The following is a 23,181-nucleotide window of genomic DNA, read 5'->3' as shown; positions in this document are numbered from 1 at the left end:
AGAAGTGGTGCAGGATCCCTGGCAGACAAAAATGGGGGGCAGCATTTCCCATCCCTTCTTTTTGTGCTGTGCCTCTGAATCAGAGCTTGCACAAAACTTCCTGCTTATTCCCTTGTTCCTTCTTGCAGTTGTTACATCCCAGCTACCCTGGGTAGCAGCATCCACCTTAGTCTCTATTTGATGTGGAAATGTTTTCACTATGTTCAGGTGTCATTGTTCAGGTCTCTCTAGAAGTGACTGGAAGAGAAATATTCGTTTCGCAGATGTTACTTTTCTGCCTGACCTTTCACTCCAGAAGCTGTCTGCAGCTTGCAGATAGATCAAGTACCACTTTCTCTGGGGAAACCCTATTCCAAACAACTCAGGGAAACCACTTGGGAATGTGATTCCCAGTCCAAGTTAGAAGCAGCAGCCTGTCGTTTAAAATCTGCTGTCTGAAATCATTGCCTGTAGCTAGGATATGAGGAAAAGGAAAACAAATTCCTCCTGACAGGGTCACTCTCACCAGAACTAAAATTTAATATTGTTGGTCCAAGCTGTGGAGAAAGAGAAAGAAGATGGGGTTTGATTATTTCAGTTTCAAGTATTAGTGCTGCTTTTTTTTTTCAGATGAAATAGCTGACAACTGTTGATAAAGGCAAAGACTGAGACATCCAAACCCTGCATCTTCTAGGACTAAGGACACTGAGATTTTACTTCCTAGGACATGATAGTCTCAGTTCATGTCAGAATTAAGTGTGTGTTGTTTGCTTTTTCATAATTATACAGAATGGCTTGAGGTGAAAGTTACCTTCAAAGATCAACTTGTCCAACTCCCCTACAGTAAGCAGGGACATATTCTACTAGATCAGGTTGCTCAGAACACTGTCCAATCTGACGCAGAATGTTTCCAGGGTTGGGGCATCTATCACCTCCATGGGCAGGCAACCTGCCAGCAGGAGCAGGGAAGTCATTCTGCCCCTGTACTCAGCACTGGTTAGGCTACACCTTGAGTCCTGCGTCCAGTTCTGGGCCCCTCAGTTTAGGAAGGATGTTGACATGTTGGAACATGTCCAGAGAAGGGCAAAAAAGCTGGGGAGGGGTTTGGAGCACAAGCCCTATGAGGAGAGACTGAGGGAGCTGGGGTTGCTTAGCCTGGAGAAGAGGAGGCTCAGGGGAGACTTTATTGCTCTCTACAACAACCTGAAGGAAGGTTGTAGACAGGTGGGAGTTGGTCTCTTCTCACAGGCAACCAGGACCAGAACAAGAGGACACAGTCTCAAGCTGTGCCAGGGGAGGTTTAGGCTGGATGTTAGGAAGAAGTTCTTCATAGAGAGAGTGATTTGCCATTTGAATGTGCTGCCCATGGAGATGGTGGAGTCACTATCACTGGAGGTGTTTAGGAAGAGACTGGATGGGGTGCTTGGTGTCATAGTTTAGTTGATTAGATGGTGTTGGGTGATAGGTTGGACTCAATGAACTCGAAAGTCTTTTCCAGCCTGGTTGATTCTATTCTATTCTATTCTATTCTATTCTATTCTATTCTATTCTATTCTATTCTATTCTATTCTATTCTATTCTATTCTATTCTACCTGGGCCAGTGTTTCACTACACTCATTACAAAAATATTTTTTCCTTTATCTAGTCTAAATCTATTCTCTTTTAATTTAAAGCCATGACCCCTTGTCTTTTTTTCTTTATCTTTAATTTAGTTACTGATAGTCTGTTCTAAGAGGCTATTTTGACACTAAATGCCTGCCTTGACAGCTCTGGAAGCTCCCCCCAAGCCACAGAAAAAGGGAATGTCTAAGGCCCACCCAGAGTAGGAAAGGAAAAACACATCTCTCCATGACAACAAAAAAAAACAAAACGAGCATGTTTTCCTCATTTTTGTGTGCCTTTCTGCTACTGTTGTTGCCTAAAGCTTTTATTGTTGCTGCATCTGTGGGCAGGAGAAACCAGAGAAGAGTAAAATCCCATGTTCATTTCAAATGCTGAATACTGGTCCAGTTAAGTCAAAAATATGTGCTGAATGTGCCTGCTCTGGAGTACCTCCTTCCCATATCTCGTTTGAACAGCGTAACCGTGGAACATGTATAGTGTTTGTCTTTCATCAGTCAAGCAGAAAGAAGCTTGAAACCCAGTGTTTGGGAGGGGGAAAAAAATAAACAAAAGAAAACATCAAGAAACTAAAAAAAGCAGAACAGCTGCAAGTGGAAGAATCATCAAATTTGGTCTCGTGACATTTCATAGCATTAGAACTGACAAAACAGCTTTAAAAACGGTTCTAACAGTTCTATCGCCAGCTAGCATAGAAACAATGTTGATGTTTGTTTATTACTCACAGTATTAACCCAAGCACAGGTTACATCTAGGAGACAATATCAGAAATCCTTAAATTTCTAAGATTTTCTGTCTACTTACTTCTTAAAATCTATTTCAAGGTCCCACTAATTCTAAGTCACAATTTAAAGAGAATGAAATGAATCTGTCCAAAAATTGAAAGGATCAATGTGATGCTGCCTGTTTCAATTTGCAGAGCTCACAGGGAGAACCCTGAAAAATAATTTCATCGGAAAGTGGGAATTCAACGCCTGTTTGAATGTCAAGGCTCCAAGGCAGCTGAGATGCATTGGAAAATCTTGAGCAGCACACATCCTGTTCTCCACACAAGAGCAATGAGCAGTGGCGGTCACTGGAGCTCTTGATCACAAAGAAACAGCACCTGGAATATGAGCAGTGTGATGGCATCTGTCAGAGATAAGCAAGTGAAGGACAGCATCAAATTAATTGCCATGTCCTGAAATATGAAAGGTGTCAGATTTTACTGTTAATATAAAACTGAAATGTATGCGGTTTTTACTAAAGCTTATTCTGGTCCTTCAGAATGCCTGTGGCTCTCAGTTTAATATTTTTCTCTTAAGACTACTGCACCCTTAGCAAGGGCTGTAATAGATAAAGAGCATTTGGCTAATGGAAGTCTGTGCCCATGCACAGAAGTGGACCTGCCCTATACCCTTGAGAGCCAGTTCCTGCCAAGACTTTACTCCTTGAAGCAGTGGCGACCTCTAAGGCACCAAACCCACCCCTGAGTCAGTCTCAAAACAGGATGGCTCAATTATTAACCCAAAGCTTAAGTCTTTGAATAGAGCCATTCATTGACTGGGAAAATCAGCTGACTCCATCCTCGAGCGGGTAAAGAGTAACGAAATTGTTTCAGAGAACAACTTGCAGAAAAGGCTCCTTAAGCACAAAAAATATCTAGATGCTTGCTGCAAGAAAGAATTTTAACTCCTCTGTGCATTTACTGCTCTGCATCTGTATTGGAGCCCATACTAGGTAAGTGGTCTTATCAGTGGTCTTATCAGATTTTCATCACAGTTTTTAACCTCAGAGTGTTGCTGTAACATCCGCAGCACTCATTAAACAGCATTGTAATCTGTAGTGAATTTCCAATAGCTGCAATGCCAAGAATGATAGAAAACATTGCGGACTTCTAGCATCCCAGAGATTCCTGGCAGTATGTTCTGTTCACCAGGCTGATTTTAGGTGATCTAACTGCTTGTGCAATAACACAATCCTTATAAATAAGCCAATATCAGCATTATCACTTAAGTATACTACTGGTACATAAAGTATTTGGCAATATGGTGTACCATAAACCAAAACATTCTTATTTTTTATTTGATTAAATAGACATTTGATAGACATTGCATGAACATGTTAATGCCAAGTGTCTTCAATAAAACAAAACAGTGTAAGTAGGTTTTTTTTCCAGTTTTACCACTGTTATATATGTGTAAATAAATTCCTGCATTCCTGCACATATTTAGATGGATAATTTCAGATCCCTATGAAGAAATGAGTGACCTGATGTTCTAGCCTTCCTCAGGCTGACTCACTTGTGTAACCGGTAGAGGTCATGTATCTCAATGCCTGTGACTTTGAAAGTGCAGATTATAGAGCTAGTTGGCAAGAGAAAAATGGAATAAATACGGAATATCAGACTAGGTTTCCAGTCCTAAGCCTAAATATCCGTGTTCTAAAAGCTTCACAAGAGGCTGACAGATTGTTATCATGGCTTAATATCTCTAAACTTCGGGTCATGAAAGAGGATTTTCTCATATTCCTGTTTAAGTCAAGAGTAAAACTTTAATCCGTGTAACAACAGACCTTATTTTCCCAGAAACAAATATCTACATTATTCTGGGGGCTAAAGAGTTTTAAATTGCAAAAAGACCATGTGAGGAGTGTGCAGTTATGCTCAAATCATTTTTCATTTTCATCAGAAGTGCATGGGCAGTTGTTTTAATTCAGAAGATATAATATCTGTCTGATCTATTAAACCAGAAGAAAAAATAATTCCAAGAACAGAAAATGCCAAAGGCAGTTTAAACAGTTTTAGACATATATGTCATACAAAAATGACCTACTGAAAGTTAATGCAAGTCAACATCTACAGTGGTCTTAAATGCCACATTGATTCAAAATCACACAGGAATTGATTAAATGGAAATGAATGATCTTTCATGTCTCTTTTAATGAACTCAACAAAGAACTTGATCCAAGCCTACCAAATGAACAGTGCTGAGGCTCAGAGCCTTAAAGTCACACTACTTTTTGAAAATGTGTGTGATTTTAAGGTATTCCAATTCTTAATCTTTTTAACCTGGTTTTTATTATCTTGGGTTCTGTAATTTTATAGCACTGTGTCTCTCCTGCATTCTTCTTATTCTTAAGTGTATTATACCAAGGGCTTGGAATTTAGATTAGAAAACATCCTTTAGTACTTCAAGTTATGCAGCTGTTACTAATCTTCTGATCTGATTTGCATTAGTCTGTGATAAAGTAGGATGTTAAAGTTTATACACTCAATTTTACAATCTAATTCATAGGCCATAGGAACACAGTTGAGCTATTGCATTGAAGGAGGAGTCTGGCAAACAGCATAGTTGGGCAAAATGTTCTACCCTTCAATCTGGGCCTGTATTTGACCTATGGCTGCAATCTCTGGTGTCTATGTCTGGGCTGCTGCTTTTTCCTGTCACTGAGGTTTCATCAACTCTCCCTTGGAAACCAGGCTCTTTAAGGGACACAGAAGGCTAAGTTCAATATTCTGCCTTTATTCTGGGGAGAAGGTTGGTGATTAATCTACACTAAAATATGTAAATTTTCTTCCCATGATTATTTGCATGAAACTTTGGATAATGCAATGTAATTGAGACTGATTATCTATCAAACCTAAGACAAATTACTAAATGCATTCAGAGTAATTAGTTGAGAGTTTACAGGCAAATAGATCAGCATATGTATGTATAGATACATACATTTTATTTCCAGAAGCAAGTAGAGTGAAAAATAACTCAAAGCTGAAGAATTAGTCACATTTAATAGTGAAATAAAACAGTTATGGTCTTCTCAGCTCTCTAATAACAATATGATTACACAGTGTCTAGTCTCTTGACAGTACAGAACTAAGCATGATAAATTTAATAGCTGATGTGGTGATATTTTTTAAGCCTTGGGTTTATCTCTGGAGTAAAGGAAAACTTTACAGGAATTTTATTAAAAATAAAAACCAAGTTGTTACTTTGTAGAGCTGAAAATTAAAAGACGGGTACACTTCTGCAATAAGTTTCTTTCATTTTTGTTACTGAACTATATTTATATATATCAACTAAATATTCTTTTGACATCAGTGAATTTGAAATTTTGCCTCCTAGAGGTGAATATGGAATACTGTCTGCTTTCTGTGAATAAAAGTTGCTTAGATTTAGATTTTGCCTAATACCAATATGTAAACCAGCAAATTTTAAGGAAAATGTCCTTTACGGTATATTTATATAGTTTAGGCTCACAGTATAATACAAATATGAAATTGGAGGGGTTTGGTCCAAGCTGCAGTTCTAAATTGCTCTATTCAGCCCATTTTCTTACTGGCCATTCTTTTCCTTCTCACTGTGAGACAGAAATGTGAGAAGAAAATGGAAATGTGAGTTCAGACCAAGAAAAAGAATTGTACTATCACACTCTTAATCACTGATTGCACCTCTGACATGGCTACATACCTGTCTGTGACCTACTGAAGATTCTAATACTCCTTACAGAGCCAAGCAGATATAAGCATAGACAGGAAATCAAGTCTGTACAGGCACTATTTTGTACCCTGATGTTTAATAATTTATTAGATAAATATACAGACTGAAGGGAGAAAAATAAGAATCTGGGCTTGAAATAAGTGCAGCTATTGCTTAACATTTCTGAAACTGCAAGTTTTGCACTTCTTTACAGATGTTGGCACATACTTGAGTGAATGAGAAATCACAGCTGATTCCAAGATTAGTACTTTAATTAAAACATGCTCTGATGGAGTGATTCAAGAGCTCTTAAAAAGTAGGATTATATATAGTATTTAAAGCACAGAGGATAATGATTTCTAAAGTTTACATTGCATTTGTAAAGCACATTGTGTAATATTTTAACATCAAATATATACCATACAATATTGGTTTTCCTGGATGTGTTCCCATACGTTCCTACAATTAAAAAAAAGAAGAATCAATCAGTTCTGCCTTGTTGTCCATCGCTACATACCTAAGAAAAAGACATTTCAAAGCCTTTCATTAGTGGTAAGTAGCTTTAATTACTGTGTTACTCATAAATTCATTAGTACCTATCGCCTCCCCATACACAAGAGAAGCCTCAGCAGAGAAGAGCAAACTTCACTGGTGCAGGTAGCTCATCTTTTTATTTCTTAAAGGTATAATGCTGCTTATAGTAGTGATACACGCAACCATTACTCACTGACAACAAGGAGACCATTTAATCCTTTCTCTTTCGAAAGGGGAAAAAAAAAAAAAATTGTATTAGCGATGATTTGCTGTTCCTGCTGAGGGTGGCAGTGTGGTTCCATCCTCAAACCGAGACAAACCTTCCTGCGCTTCAGCAGCTCTTCTGATTTTGCAGGGCACTGCACTCGTCCTGCAGCCGGCTAAGCATATTAATTACAGACCAATACAGCAAGGCCTGATTCAGATGAGGGGCAGACAGTACTATCTCTAAATAGCAATTTTAAAATGTTATTCATATGAAAGATTGGCCAAGGTAAGTTATGTGGAGATTATCATTATCAGGGAAGGTAATTCCAGCTCCTTTCCCAAGGAGCTGGTGGACACAACGGATTTGCTGACTTGGTAGCCATGACGAGTCTGAGGGTAACATGCTGGCACACGTAACTGTCTCATGCAGTCTGTATGGTTTATATAAAACACTGCCACACCTCTTTCTAAAATGGTTGATATACCTGCAAGAGCAGCACAGAGCTCCTGACACACAGTTGTTAACTACGGACTGGTGTTGAAAAGAATGTGGGGTAATGTTGAATTTGAATCTTTACAACACTGACAGCTGATGGGTTCAGTTTTGTAGCCAATACTACAGGTGTGGTGGCTTGTTGCTTTATATAACTCTTAAGTATTTCCTTGTAGCTGTGTTTACATATCCCATAGCTAATCATTTCTCTGTATTACATTAATAATTCTCCTTGTTTGAATGCTGATAGAGTGTTTGGGCAGTCTGAGTGAGATTTCTGTCTTTGTAAACACTCTGTACACTTTGTAAACCTCTGGCTCAATTATGCAGTACAAGCACTTACCATATTGTTAGAAGTTTCTTTACCTTAGAATGATATAATTAAAGTCAGCCCTTCTGCCCACGCTAATGAAAAGGCTGCCTAAGCTATGGGGAAAATTAATCTCATCATTACATTTTAGTGGATATCACTTGAAATGAGACTACTACAGATGCTCCACTACAACATTCATTTTGTCAGAGAGTGATTTCTTTCCATGTTGGCATTTCCATGATGTAAAAAAAAAATGAGTTCTTTTCTAATATGATCTTGTGAGTTCACACTGAAAGGAACAGGGCATTTGCACTTCATTTTGCAGGGAAATTGAGACTGATTAATATTAGAAATTAAGAAATCAGTGTGAAAAAGACCCACCCAAACTTGAACAGGTAAAACACAACGCATTGAGGCTTCAGGACCTGCTGCAGGCCATTTTCTTCAGCAATTAAATGTAAGTGAAAATTCGAAGTAACAGAACTGCAGCCTGAAAATACAGCAAGAAACTTCGCACCTGCAAGGAAACTTACTAATGAAAGTCAGGCAGACTTTCTTAAATGCTGGCAGTTAAACATTAATCGAATTTCAAACAACTATTGTTAAACCTGAAATATCTGTTTGCTTCCAGATATATAGATGATTGCTGTACACTTTTGTCAAGCTGGTCTAGTTGTGTTAACATAATAAATATTTTTCTGAATACAAATTGAATTCAAACCTGCAAGCAGCACATTGTTAATATGTGTGAAGTTTAACACAGCATACTGGCATTAAAAAAAAAACCCAACCTGGAGGATGTAGAGTAAAAATATTCCACAGGCTGGAGGGAGCAGAGGAGGAACAATCTTAGGGTTAACAAAACAAACAAACAAACAAACTTTAAAAAAAAAGGTACTTGCATGTAATATTTGTTTATAGCCAGACTTAAACCAGGTCTTTAGCAATATTTCTACATTTGTATACAACATAAACAAAGTGTTGCAGGTGCCAATGCTGTTGATGCTGGCCAAGTTGTGTTTAAGTAGTAGAGTTATCAATATGCCACATCAGTTAAGGCACTTAAGAGCTCAAATCCTCCCCTCTCGGTACAGGCAGTTGTGCACAGTGTCAGCATACTGGAGGTTGGAGGATTGCTAGCCCATTGAGAACAAGCTAGAACAAATGTTTTGATAAAACCTTGCATTACTTAAACTAATATTATGGAGAAAATATTCCTTTTTTTTTTTTTTTTAAGGCCAAAACCTTTGGTTGAAAATCAGCTTATGTAGAGTAATTATTTTTAACTGCCATGTCCAATGTCACCATGGCACTCTAAATTATTCCCTCAGTATTGAGAATCTTACAGGAACATCTCTGGAGATTTACTTTTAGTGATCTGTGTTACTGTGTTCGATCTGTAATATTCATATTCTAGTCTCAGAAAGAATAATTTATAACACTGAACACTTACACTCCTGTTTCTACAGTGTGACATAAATGTACTTAATTAATTAAGTTTTATTCCTTTTTTTTTCCCATGGAGGATTAATATTTTGGCATTATGCATATCAAAGAACTTCTTAATACATAGGCTCAACAAATCTTGCAGCATGTTCAGTGTTAAGTTAGCATTCAACTACAAACATCTTTCTTGAATATCTCAAAATACTGGGTTGGTCTCCATTTAGAAATGCCTTATTTGGAAAAGTTTCTGCTAACCACCTCAAGGAGCCTTAAGTCACCCCAGATATTTATGTTTGAAACTACTTCTTGACCTATCTACCTACAACACCTTTTGCTTACTTTTCCCATAATCTGCTTAAAATATGTTCCTATCTGCAGCAAAATTCTTGAGCTATTTCTGAGTCACTTGCGTCGGCAGCCATATTTTCTTTACTTGCCATTGTCTGTGGGAAGAGAGAGGAGGAGCATCTATAACTTAATTTTCTTTCAAATCAAGCAGTGAGGCTTTAAGCTTAAGCAGTAATTGTTTTTATGAGGTACTTTAGAATAATACATTAAATAAGTAATTCCCGGTCTGTGACATAAAATCAATAAGCCTTTAAGAGCTATCAAATCCAGCTCTAAACTGTTATTACAGTAGTGGGAATTTCCATTGCAGATGAACATTTTACAGGGTAAACTTCATGTAATCCATGCAGATTTCTTTCCACAAGCAAATCAGAGAAACTCAAGCAATTTTCTGTTTTGGTTCTATTTTATCATGTTGCTTAATTTCCCTATACAGAAGACACCAAGCTAGATAACACCCCCCCCCCCCAGGTGGCCAGTTTTAACATCTATCAGCTTTGAGCAATGAACTTCAGTGGGGGTTATTGGAGTGAACCAGACTGAAGCAGCAGGAAACTCAGCAAACTTGCATCTCAAGAGGCAAGAGTGTTATGTCACCCCTGACACTGATGTGCTGGTGCTGATTCTGGTGACCAGCATGGAGGAAACTCTTATGGTTTTGCCACGGGACTTAGAGCAAGAGCACATCAGATAGTGTTTACACATCAAAATATGTAGAGAATATTTGTATGGGACAATTTCTCTGAAGCAGGCAAAATGTCTGGTTTGATCTCCCCCCAGGCTTTCCAATCATTTGCACTGTTCTCTCAGCAAGCTGTTGGCAGCCTATAGGGCAGCTCTCACCCCAGAAGGGTTTTAAAACATGGAGATGCCCAAGGACATGGACCAAACTGCTCCTGGGATGCAAGAATGACACTTTGAAAAAAAACTGAATAATATTTTGGTCGTGGTGAGGCTTTAAACATCTGTGAACATCTGAGGGAGGTACAGGCAGTCCTAGGAAGCACTATGCTTTGGACATGCTTCTCAAATACCACCCTGTGCCCTCACTCTGTAAGAGCCCATGGGCATGTCGCAAGAAGTCACAGTATTCCTCTGTGCCATCTAGACAATGCTTTTTGTTCTATTTATCTTTTCTGCAGAGGAAATAAGAAATAGGGAATCACAGAATAGGGTACTCTTGGGCTTTGGTGGGTTTGGAGTCATTTTGTTGTTGTTGTTTGGTTTGGTTTTTTTTCTTTTGTGAAGACTCTTGAACACTATAGCAGGAATTTATTTATTTATTTTACATAAACTCTCAGTGAATCTCACAGCTTTTAAATACTTGTTACCCAGTAAGCTGGGTTCAGCCACTCCATTCCTCATGGCCATACAGCAGCACAGTTAGGTCAGTGTTCTACATGGTGGCACTCAAGTAGGTGACTTGGCTGCCATTTGTTTCAAGTTTCCAGCTCCAGCCTGAATGACTGGAATTATTTTACTCTTGTGTTGGATTTTGGCTGAAGTTCTGGTTGCTCTTGAGCTCGGATTTTTTGAATTGCAGTTAAGGGTGCAAGACCAGGACTCAGTGAAAAGTACCTGAGGGACAGCATTTGGCTGGTCTGCTTGAGCATTCTGTTTTGCAGAATTTCTTCTGTTGCTTGTCTTATCCTTTCTTTTGTCTTTTTATACTTCCTTAGAGAGTAAGGTAGGTTTATAGATTTCCTTGTTAAAAGAATAATTGAGGGAGAGACCCAAAGAAGATGATTTATTCAAGAGTTGCTTGGCTGATGGGTTCAGAAGGATGTTAAAGGTGCAGAAGACTACCTGGAAAGGAATACTGAAATGTGAGCAAGAAGGTAAAAAAGGGACAGAGCAGAACCTGGTGAGTCTGAAGGTGTGATACTCGTTGCTGTTCACTATTGTGTTTCAAAAGCTAGGTGTATTAAATATGTGAAATGTTTGCCAGGTCTCAGGTATTGTCAGTCATTTAAAAGCAGTTGTGATAGACTACTACCTAAATTATTCAGTACTCTGGTATATTGTGAATGCTGTTGTATTTAACTTAGTCTTACAGATTACATCTGGAAACAATTTAAAGTTATTTTATTACTTTTTTTCTCTAAAGTAAAGCAAGTCTTCATGCTTTAAACTTAGTTTAGCAGCATTTCATTCAGAATTTGAGACAAAAACACACCAACTGCAACAAATGGCAGGTGCGCTAAATTGTATCTGGAGAAAAAAGATAGATTAAAACCTGGGATGAAAAAGCCTCATGTCAAAATATGAAAAGGTTTTTTTAAGAGAAAAGGACTACTAGGAAGTGAAAGAAGGGAAGTAGTTAAAAGAGCATCCAATAGATGGGGGAAGGGAGCAAAGGAAAGTGAAACGCTAAAAAATGAAAGAAAAATTAATGCTGAGGCTAGAGCTGAAGAAAGGGAATGGGAACAATGTAAGAAAAGACTAACAGCTTGAGGTTGGCAGTGTCTGTGTTTGAACATGCTAATGTAGCCTCTCCTCTCAGTTATTTCAGGAGCTCAGTAAGTTCAAGTGAGAGGTTGCTCTGGGAAAAAGATTTTTTTCTATTTCATACTGCTACTCAGGCCTGTGTCACAGGGGCAGGCAATGGTCTTTCCTGAGTTCCAGTGTTCTTCAAAACAGAATGTAAGAAATAGTGATAATGAAAAGCACTCAGAGTGAGAGAAGCTGAAAAGACTGGGGCTAATCTGCCAGCACTCAGAGGGAAAATATTTTTCCCCACCACAAAGAACCCCATTGTTCCTATATTAAGTATTTAATTTTGCCTGCATGTAAACCAAGCTGTCTTAAATCTGTTTTCTTACGATGGTGAAGTTTGTGCCAGTTACTGCAGTGGTGTACAATGGCACAGCTCCCAGGAGGAGGAGGCCTCTGCATTTTCCAGAGGTCAGTTTTTCACTTCAGTTTTTTTCAGCCTGCTTACATTGAATTTTGGTAGAGGACAGTGCAACCTGCCCTTTGTTGTTGGGAAAGCTCACCACCTGTTCAGCACATAAAAGCTAGCATTACATAAGGGAATCAAGCCCATGAGAAATCTGAGCATTTTGGGAAACATTAGATATTAATGACTGATATCCACTTATGTTCTTCTGGTAAATCTTGATAACAAATCTTCAGTATATACACTTACATATAGGTTTTGTCATTAAGTGTTGAAACTTAAAATTCCATTTGATCTGAGCTAGGAAGCTTTTGTGGACACAGGTTTCTTTTCATCGCTAACAAAAGTTAGGTAAGTATCACCGTGTGGTGCATTTCCCTGATAGGGTGTCAAGTGAGGGAGATTCTCCCTACCAATATTAGAAGATTTTTGCCTTTATTTAGCAGAAATGGAGATGCTATTAATATAAGCAAGCTGTTATTAACAGATAGCTACTCACATGGTACGTTCAATTATTTCCTCCCACAGTCACAGACTCACACTTGTTATCCAGTGAAGTGATGAAGGGGGCTGACATGCTACTGTGTTGCTCCAGCAGACTAGTTTGGCATATTCATGAGAGGAAAAAAAACCTTGAACAAAAAAACCCAACCCACCAAAAAAATGGCAAACAAAAGAGGAGCCTGGGTGGGGAAGGGGCTGTCAGTAAGTAAACATGATATAACAGGACCAGATCACGTGGGTTTTTGATGCTGAGACTGCTTCTGCCTGTGACTACAGCTTGAGGACTTTATGAGAAGCATATTTATAAACATGGGACCACAGAGAAACTGCTGTTGTCTTGAGTTGAAATTCAGGCTGTCACTTTTAACTTCTGCTGTCAGTGTTACAGATTCCATTTAAAGCAGGGGATAGTTGTCCTGAAAGCAAATGGAAAACTATTTCTTTTATTTTTTCTTTTTGAGCCAAACTTGGTTTGTAAAGATGATATGCTTAAAGTTCCTGTACATCTTCACAGATCTGTGTAATTTCTTTGGTAATATGGAGTATAAATCTTTTTAAAATAATTGTAGTATTTGTTCCAGAATGATGTAGTTTAATAGTACTGTAGTTTAGTCCATAAGAGGATGAAGCATCTAAAATCTCCAAAGTGTACTGACCTGGTATATTTTTACACTGTGTGGTATTGTTGCTTGGAGAAGTTCCTTGAGGCTAAAAATAATCACTTCTACACTGTTTTCTATCTCCAAGGTTACTCAATCTTTTCAACCTAAGCATAATTAAGATTATACCTACAAACTATATTTTTAGCATGTTAGATCTTCTGTGATGCAATGTTCTTCCTGCAGACACAGCTGAGTTCAGAGGAAGTCTGCTCAATGTGAGCAAACAGTAGAAATGAAATTAGTTACTTCTGTTGGCAGTTCTTTTTTGCAGCTTTTAGTGTTCATCCAAAAGTATTGCTTAATGATCCACAGGTCTTTAAAGACAAGCTACCAATTTAGAGAGAAAAGCTTCATGAAAACCTTTAAGATACTTGAAATCAGAGTTAAAAATCAGAATTTATTGAGCACTCCCTCAGCAAGTTTGCTGGTGACGCCAAGCTGTGTGGGGCAGTTGACATGCTGGCAGGGATGGATGACATCCAGAGGGTCCTTGACAGGCTTGAGAGATAGGCCAGTGCCAGACTCAGGAAGTTCAACAAAGCCAAGTGCAAGGTCCTGTGCCTGGGTCAGGGCAATCCCAAGTACAAACACAGGCTGGAGAGAATGGATAGAAGCAGACTTGAGGAGGACTTGCAGGTGTTGGTTGATGAGAAGCACAACATGAGCATGGCAATGTGAGCCTCCATCCCAGAAAGCCAACTGAGTCCTGCTCTGCATCAAAAGAAGCACGGCCAGCAGGTACAGGGAGATGACTATGCCCTTTGGCTCTCATGAGACTGTGTCCAGCACTGGAGCCCCCAACACAGGAAGGACATGGAACTGTTAGAGCAAGTCTAGAACCTTTTCATGAAGATGATCAGAGGGCTGAAACACCTTTTCTTCCAAGGACAAGCTGAGAGAGTTGGGTCTGTTCAACTTGGAGAAGAGAAGTCTCTGGGGACATCTTATAGCATCCTTCCAGTACTTGAAGGGGGCCTACAAGATAGCTGGAGAGAGACTTTGTAATTTACAAAAGCCTGCAGTGACAGGATAAGAATTAATGGCTTCAAAATAAATTTTTAAAAAATTTAAAAATATATGAATTTGGATTAAACATTAGGAGGATATTCTTCATCATAATGGTGATAAGTCACTTGAACAGGTTTCCCAGAGAAGCTGTGGAGGCTCTGACCCTGGAAGTGTTCAAAGACAGGTTGGGGGGGCCTTCAGCAACCTGGTCTAATAGGAGGTGTCCCTGCCCATGGCATTGGGGTTAGAACTAGACATTCTTTAAGGTTCCTTCCAATCCAAACCATTCTACGATTCCATGATTTGAAATTACATAGGTGTATTTACTAAGGGGTCAGGTCTTTACCTTCCGTTACTGATTCAGACTGGATAAGGAATGCAAGTTAATGACTGGGAGTTAATGGTTCAAAGCGGGAAGTTCACTGAGAAATAAAAGGATTTTAAAGCCATTTCTATGACACAGCTGATATACATGAACCAATAGATCCCAAACTGATTCTCCATCATTAATAGATGTACAAACTCTGTATTTCGTAAAACTTACAAGTTAGTTCCCCAGCTTAGGATTGAGTATGAAGTTCAATGAAACTAAAAATAACCAGACTTAACCTTTTCCCCAAACACATAAACCAATGCATGCACCAAAAAAAAAACCACACCAAAAACACAAGGTGGTTTTCAATATAAATAGCTACTTAATTCTTCCTGCTAATTCCAAGACAATTGGAGTGAAGATATTATATAAAGCAAAAATACTAGAACCTGTTACCCTGTTGAAGTAACAAATGTCAATCACCAGTAAATGAAGATATAACACTTTCTAAGAAAAATTTCTAAAATTCAGGATTACTTTTTTTTTTTTTATTCCTGCATTTTTGTCAGTCTGTTGAAGTGCAAAAACTAAAAAAGAGAACAGAAAATCTCCCAGAGGCTAAATAAAGACAATTGCACTGCGATGCTTGTATCCAAAGTCAGGTAAAGCATACATAAATTCACATAGAATCTGAAAGCAAGCCTGAAGAGATCTGAGACTTCACATCTCTATAGATAGTTCTCTGTGATGCTCATGGACATGCATAAACTCATCACAGGCATGTACTGAAATGAGGTGGAGTGTAAAGAGGGCAGCAAGCTTTTACAGTCACAAAGATTCAGTGGATTGTCTTTTGGTAAAAGGTAGTAAATGATCCAACACAGTGGCGCTTAATTATTTCCCCAAACAGAGCCTACTTTCTGTAGCTCTGTTGGAAGGAGAATATGGTATGTGTCTAGAACATAGCAAACCAGGTGGGCTGAATTATCATGGGTGTATTTATGGCTATGGTTAACAAACATATGTAAATTAGAGATGCTTGTGATTCTTGAGACATCTCCTTTTTTGACACTGTGTTCAGAGAGTCCCTCTGGATGAATACAGTCAGCTTCTCTTTTGCTATTGACTGAGCGAGATCGGACAGACAAGGTGTCTGTGTGCTGCCACTGGCTTTCCTCTGCAGATGCTCACTTATTAAAGAACAAATCACTTAACAGAGGGTGAGTGGGTAGTCAGGCTGAATTCAAACATTGAAAAAAAAAAAAAAGTATTTATTTTAAAGTTATTCGGTTTGTGCATCTTTTCCACATTCTGTCTACTTTTATCCTTTTGAAGAAATATTAAAATTGTCTATTTTTGTCTTAGCTACCAATGTGCTCTGTGATAAACTAAGATTTAACACGACAAAACTATTCAAAGCTTATATGCATGTTCATTTATTTTTAGTATTCGTTTTTTTCTGTAATATACAATGTTTGGGAGGCATTTTGAAGTTCTCTTTGCTAGGGAGGACAGTTAGTACTCACTATCTTCTCTTATCAATTCATGGTATATTTACTGATGTTTTTTCTAATACCTTGTTCTTCTCTTTGGTTGTTTTTCTTTTTTCCTCTTCTTTTTTCTTGTTATATTGTCCTCTTAGAGCTTTGATGTGATATTTTTTGTGATCTTCTTTTTCCTTTTATTTTTTAAGTAAGCCTCACCTATTTCACTTTACAGTGCTCCTTTCTTTTCTTGTATTGGTGGCTCCATAACATGAAAAGTTAGATTTAAGAGGTAAAGGTGGCTGCTGAAGCTCCCTGCTCTGTGGGAGCATCAGAAAGTTGGGAATTTTTGTTTTGGTATGACATTATTAGGGACGGTCTACCACTCCTGTCAGATAAAACAATAAGAAGATATCAAAATATGCAAAATACAAGAATAAAAAATCAAATTAATCAAATCAAATAAAGATCAAGTACTAGCAACACTAAGTGTATTTGCTAAAACCCAGTAATAATAGTTTTGCCTAGCTCTTTTCCTAGATACTTGGAAGGAAAAGCAAGAGGTCTGTTTCCAGCAAGAGAGCACCAGTGTGATATATAAATATGCTAATTAATGATCAGAGAAGCAGACTTATAGGGCAGGATACTCCCTGTGTTAGACAGTTTTATTTAAATTACCAAGCCAATGTACCCCTGGAATTTGGTTTAGAATATTTACAGCTGACAGGAATAAAAGCCATCAGGTGCATGAAATAACCTCAGCAGAAAGAGCAAATGGTGCTTTGTGAGCTAGGTACTTGGATAATTAAAAATATATGTTCACTTTTTAAGATAGACAATTTGTCATACCAAGGAGTTTGTGAAGATTAATTGGTTTTGCCTTTATTTCATTAATATGTCTAAGTGTAATAAAGGTAGTGATAGAAGATTTGTTATGTAAGCACTGTGATTCCTATATCAACCCCCCAAAAATAAAATAATAGAGATGGGCAAAGGCTATGAAAATGTAACATGAATGGAAAACAGCCATCAGAGATGATGGCAGGATAGTAGTTGAGTAACAGACAAGATAGATGATTTTATTGTTGTACTTCAAAGCAAAATACCATCAGGATCTCTGAAGAAATTATATCACAGTGGAAGAGAAGCCAGCATCAGATATATGGTCTGATCCAAGAAGCAGCAAAGAAATTAAAGGGATTTGTACTGGAGCTGAACGACCAAGGAGATGGTAATTTCTACTGAAAACTAAGAAATGGTGGAGAAATACAGTAAAAAGGGCATTCTCTTAGAGGAGATACACAGACTTGGGGTGAAAAATCTGTGAATATTGGTATGGAAACAGCATAGGGGCATCCTCTGAGAAGAGGGTTACAAATACTCAAACCAAGATAAGGAAGTGAGAGAAAGGAAAGGAACCTAACTAATTTGTATGGACAATGCCTTTTGCAAGTTTAAGGCTCAGGAGTAATATGTGCAGTAAGATAAAGCTTACTTTTTACCTAAATACTAAAAGCAATTTTTCATTTTGCAGAGAATTGGCATCTTTGAAAAGAATGCTCAGTGCATCCAGACAAACATTGTACAGCTTATTGGTTGTTAGTTCATTTCTTCAAGAGCTATCCAAGAGGTTCGCTTTCCACAAAGGAATCACAGAACAGTAGGGTTTGGACAGAACCTCTGTGGATCACCTAGTCCAACCCCCTTGCTAAAGCAGTTTCACCCAAAACAGGTTGCACAGAAATGCCTCCAGGCAAGTCTTAAAAGTCTCAAGAAAAAGAGACTCCACAATCTGCCTCTGATCCCAGCAATTTAAAGTGTTCCCTGCCTGGACAGGGATGGAAGGTTGAATACCTGCTTTCCAGGGCTGCCAGCTGGTAGGTGCGACATGAAACAGCAAACTAAGACTAAATGTCTAGGAATATTCAGCCTACCCCTGCTAGGGCAAATGTTTACACACAAAGTTTATTGAAGCTGCCCCTCTGCTCTGTTGCTTAAACACACAGAGTGATGTCATCATCTAAACACACACTCCCAGGCCATGCCCTTAAGCAAAAACAGACATGGGTGACTTTGATATTGTTCTTGAAGTTGGTAATGGGATGGTCTCTTTCTGCTTAAAATATTTCAGATTTTTTCATACCAGTTTTTCTGTGAAAACGTGTAACTTACATTTCTAATGCCTGTAGGTTTGTTCCCAGACTGCTGGAAAACCTTCCCTCATCCCAAAGCCAAGAGGTTCTGGCTCTGCATTCAGTTCCTTCTGTCCCCTGTGTGTATGAAATTGAGGTAGTGTGTCCCAGTGCTCACTTATTTTTGCTCCTTTTCTGGGTTCTAAAGGCAGCACACCTCATCTGCAGAACGCTAATTTCTAGGCATCTCTGTCATTTCATGTTTTCTACACATTCAAACACATGCTCAACTTCTGTAAACGTAGAAGAGAAAGACAACTGAGACTAAGGTCTTACAATGGCTAGGAGGAAGATCGATGTTTAAAGCACTTTGTTCCTCCAGAGTTGCACAGGATGCTTGGTTTTGTCCTAGGAGGATGTAAGTGGCACTCCTCTATTTTGCTATTCTTACCCACTGCTCAAGACATGTGGAAACTGCATCCTGAGCTATCTGGTTTCCTCTTTTTTATTTCTGTGTTTTCAAGCTTCCTCCTCACACTGTCTGGAGCCTTATCTGAGTACAAATGCTTACCTCCTGGCTGCTTTTTTCCCCCTCCTTTTGTTTTCTTATGGAAATGACTGCGACACAGAATCCTCCCTGGTTTGTGGATTGCAGTCAGGTTTGCCCAAAGGCAGGAGAATCAACGGACAGAACCAAACTGTTCTGGCAAATCTGCATCTGTCCCTTTGTAGAAGAGGAAGTCTGCGTCTCACGTCACACGAGGCTACGAAGTCCACCCTTCCTCTTCTCTGTCACAGCCGAAGGGGGAAAGTTTGTTTTATCACTATCTCTTACATCTAAACTAAATGGCTGCAAAATAGGGTGGAGCATCATTCTCTACTCTTGTAGCTGCAGAAATATTATTCATGTCTTTATCAGTCTGTCACTTAAAGTACATCATCTTCCATTCAGAAATCTGTTCCCTGCAGCTCTGTGAAGGATTACCACAGCTCATAGCAACCCCTACCCACAGGGCCCTTACTTTCCAGGTGACAACCTCCTTTTGTGTGAAAATGCTGCTAGATGTTTCATGGTCACTGACTAACAATGTCCCAATCATTCTCCACAGTGGTTTCATCTTTTTCAGTTTGAAGCCAAACTTCCTCAGACATAAAATACACAACTGTCACCAACAGTCTGAGAGCTTATTGTAGTATGTCATGCACATACACAGTTTTAAAGGACTTGAAATACATCACTCTGAGCATCCACAAGAGGTGTCAGATGTGACATGGAGTCATGTCTGTCTTTCTCTGATCTTCAGCCCTTATCTGAGCTCTTCAATAAGCCCAGGTGACTGACCTTTTTGAGTTTCTAAGTGCAGATAGCAGTCTAAGTGCAGCCATCTGAAAATCAGTTCCAGATTCCAACTGTTCTAAAAATCCGTTCAGTGGGGTTTAATTCATATCATGTGTGGTGTTTTTTATGCATATGCTCTATGTCCTCCACCAGAAAGTCAGCATGTGACCGTGTATTAGTCAGCATGTGACAGTGTGTTAGTCTTGTCTGAAAAACAAACAAACAAAACAAAATGAAAAAGGGAGCATTTCTTATTGATAAATCTGTGCAGTGAACACTTCTCACGCTGAAGGCTTTTGAAGTTGTATTTATTAATTGAGCATTGTATCAATTACATGCTTTTTTAAAAAGATTTGGTGTTCAAGATGAGTGATAAAATTACTTCTGCCATGCTATATCCTTTAAAAACCCTGCCCTGTTATATCACTGGGAGGTAAGCTCAGATCTCCCTTACTTGTGCTGCCCAGGCCAATTTTTCTGAAAAAGATAACACTTTCAGTCCACCTTCAGCTTTATCGGCTGAAATGCTGCTCCCTGGGTTTTCAAACCAAAGCTGACAATAATTCAGAAAGAATTTAGCTCAACAAAGCCTTTCTCTAGATTGTTTTATTTTGCAGATCCCTGATTTCCTGTTCCCAGAAAGGTTATAAACAGGAGTATTGTCTTCCCAGATTGCAGTAAGAACGTGCTAGGTCAAAGTCTGTTTGTGAAGGAGAAAAAACATTGCCTTAGTGATGGGGCTGCATTAATGGAAGCGATTTCAAAGCCATGTCCACAGCTGGTTCACCAGGTCCTACCACAAGGACCCTGCTCTTCCTGCCTCTCCTTGGGGCAAGACTTTTTATGCGTGTGTTAGGCACAGAGCTGGATGGTGTTCAGCTGCAGAGCAGCATGTCTACCTGTCCAGCTGCAAAAGGAAGCCCAGAAAACAGGAGGATGAGTTGGTAGAAGTGACATGTCTGAGAGGGGAGCAGGCTCTGACACAGGCAGGGCGTGGCAGCTGGCTGCAGGTGGTTGATGGCCTGCACTCCAGTGACTTTGTTCTCTGGGTGACCAGTGTGAAAGGCACGATGGTGAAGAGTCCTAAGGGCTGGGAAGCTGGTAGCCACTGCTCTGAGAAAGAAGTGAAAGAGCCAGGGCAGTTGGCCTTTGGAGTGTGATGCTGACTGAACATAGGCAGGAATGTGGCAGCACATGTGGTACCTAGGAAGGGCTAGTGTCAGTGTGGAGGAAAGTTGCTGAGACTCCTCCAGCACCATCGCCTGTTTCTAATTTGGATGGAGTCAGCCTGGGAGGTGTGCAGGGATCTCCACAGGGATAAAACAGATGGGGGGCCTTCCTGGGAAGTAGTCAAAAGTTGTGTCTTTCCAGAAGTTTCCCAGGAGATGCAGCTAGAGGTGCAAGCTCATTCTTGGGGCAGGTGTCTTGTCAGCAGTTATTTCAAATTTCTATCTTTTCATGATTTATTGATTTGTTGTGTTTGGTGCTTTTTTTCCTATGGGCTGGACCTCATAGCTGGAGACAAGGAAGGTCATCTCTTCATCTCTTCTCAGGACTATTTTTGTGTACCTCACCAGTGTGGAGGAGATCTACTCAGTCTTATGCAATTTAAAATGGGGAAGGAAAAAAAAGAGAAAACAACACACAGTCCCCCAAAAAACTTCAAATAATAGGAAAACCAACCAACCAAACAAACAAAAATCAAAACAAAACCCAAACCAACCAAACAAAACCCCCAAATAAACAGCAAAAAATCTCCACCTCCAAACCAAACTAACAAAATGCTTTCTCTCTGCAGTCAAAATGACCTCTTCCTCAGGGAGTCAGCGATGAAGTCCTGCCTCACAACACGGCCCCTGCGGAGCCCACAGTGGCCGTTCCTTCGAGTAGCATCCCCTGGTCCCGCCCCTCTCCCCTCGGCCAGGCGGGACCCTCCGACCCAGCGAAGGAGCCCACGGCGCCAGCTCTGAATTAATCTGTGTTGTGAAGGAAAGCAGGAGGTCAGCCTGCAAGTTAGATGGATTGAGTCATGTAGAGTCAACTAACCCCTCCCACAAAGCTATGGACCACTGAGGAGACCATTTTCATGAACACCTCTCACTAAGGCAGCTCAGAGCCGGAGGAGCCTGAGAGAGGAAGAGGGGAAGAGCGAGAAAGGAGGGAGCGAGCACCGGCACTGATGGACGAGCCAAAGGGTAAGGACTGAAGCGAATCTCTAGCTTCCAAAAGCAGCCCTGACCCCCGGCGCGGGCGTGCGAAGGGAGCCGGCCGGGTGCTCCCGGGGGGCGGCATCCCTCGACCGGCTCTCGGGAGGGGCTGTGCATATTCATGAGTCGCTGCTTCAGAGCTGCTAGCCAGGAGGGGAGCTCCGGCTGCGGCACAGCCGGGCGTCGTGTCCCTCCCTCCTCCGCTCCTGGCGGTGGGCGAAGTCTCCGCGGCGGGGGCTTGCCTGGGTGGGTACCGCCTTGCCGCAGTCCTCCCCCGGCTGACATCGTCTTCAACCCTAAGGACCCCTGACCGATTCTGAAGTGACAGTGCCAACTTGTGACTGGAGTGCCCGAGGCGGGGGGTGGCTGCTGGGGCAAGCTGGAGGTTGGCGGGTTTTCGAACGGTGCAGTGGGGCAGGAGGGAGTGGAGGCTCCGCGCCGGCGTCTGGCAGAAGTTTGGTCGCGTCAGTCTTAGGGATTCCCTTCTTCCTCTTTTCCTCCCTCCCTCGCCGCGGGAGAGCCGGAGCTGGCTCGCCGGCTACAGCCCGCACTGCCCACGGGCCCGGGCCCAGCTCCCGTGGCACGGGGAACCGCAGTCGGAGCACGAAAGGGGAAAAATGCAAAAGGGCAAAAGGAAAAAGCAAAAAGGAAACGGCATGGGAAATGGTAGCTCTGAGATTGGAAAAAATGCAGCACAGGGTACGAAGGGTTCTCGGTGCGTGGCCTCGGGGTCAGAACCAGCTCGGCAGAGTGCGATGGAGAGGGGGTTCCCCACTTGGCTCCCTGGCAAGCCCTCTTGCCTTGACTCTCGTCCCAGGGGTTGGGGGAGGGACTCGGCGTTATCTGGAGATGCCAACGGCGCAGTAATTGCTGTGAGAAATATGCGTCTTGTAGCAGGGTTTGCCTCTTATAATCAGCTAGCGTGGTGCACGTAGCAGCACCCGTCACACCGAACGTTTGGCAGAAACATTTCCTACTTTAGTATCAGCTTTTGTCTATCTGAGTGTCTTGCCCTCCGTTTACAGCAGCTTCTGCAACACGGTCCAGCTTGCTTTCTTTTTTTCTTGAAGTAAATAATATGGTAAGCTAGAATTATCCAAGGTTTGAACTCCACACATTGTAATGAATGGTGTTTGAGGGGAAGAAGCATTTTCTCAGTCTGACGTACATCAAAATATGAAACAAAGACTGGCAGAACGAGAAGGTTAGCTCATTATTTTATGTGGTCATGAGTG

At 40.5% G+C, this 23,181-nt stretch overlaps 1 protein-coding gene across 1 annotated transcript in view; it reads left to right on the top strand.

The window, feature by feature from the left end:
- The first annotated feature begins 3,199 nt into the window (after positions 1 to 3,199).
- The window catches only part of ENTPD1 (ectonucleoside triphosphate diphosphohydrolase 1), a 57,076-nt gene continuing 37,094 nt past the window's right edge, over positions 3,200 to 23,181 (top strand). The window contains exons 1-2 of the mRNA XM_068139602.1: positions 3,200 to 3,319; positions 21,538 to 21,934. Of these exons, the coding sequence (XP_067995703.1) occupies positions 21,919 to 21,934 (16 nt within the window). The 5' untranslated portion in view covers positions 3,200 to 3,319; positions 21,538 to 21,918. The remainder of the gene's footprint in view (positions 3,320 to 21,537; positions 21,935 to 23,181) is intronic.

Source organism: Melanerpes formicivorus, unplaced genomic scaffold (genome assembly GCF_026170545.1).
Source record: "Melanerpes formicivorus ecotype bairdi unplaced genomic scaffold, bMelFor1.0.p_v2 SCAF_6, whole genome shotgun sequence".
Classification (NCBI taxonomy): Eukaryota; Metazoa; Chordata; class Aves; order Piciformes; family Picidae; genus Melanerpes; species Melanerpes formicivorus.
Note: the sequence above shows the minus strand (reverse complement) of the source record. Positions and strands in the feature narration are given on the sequence as shown.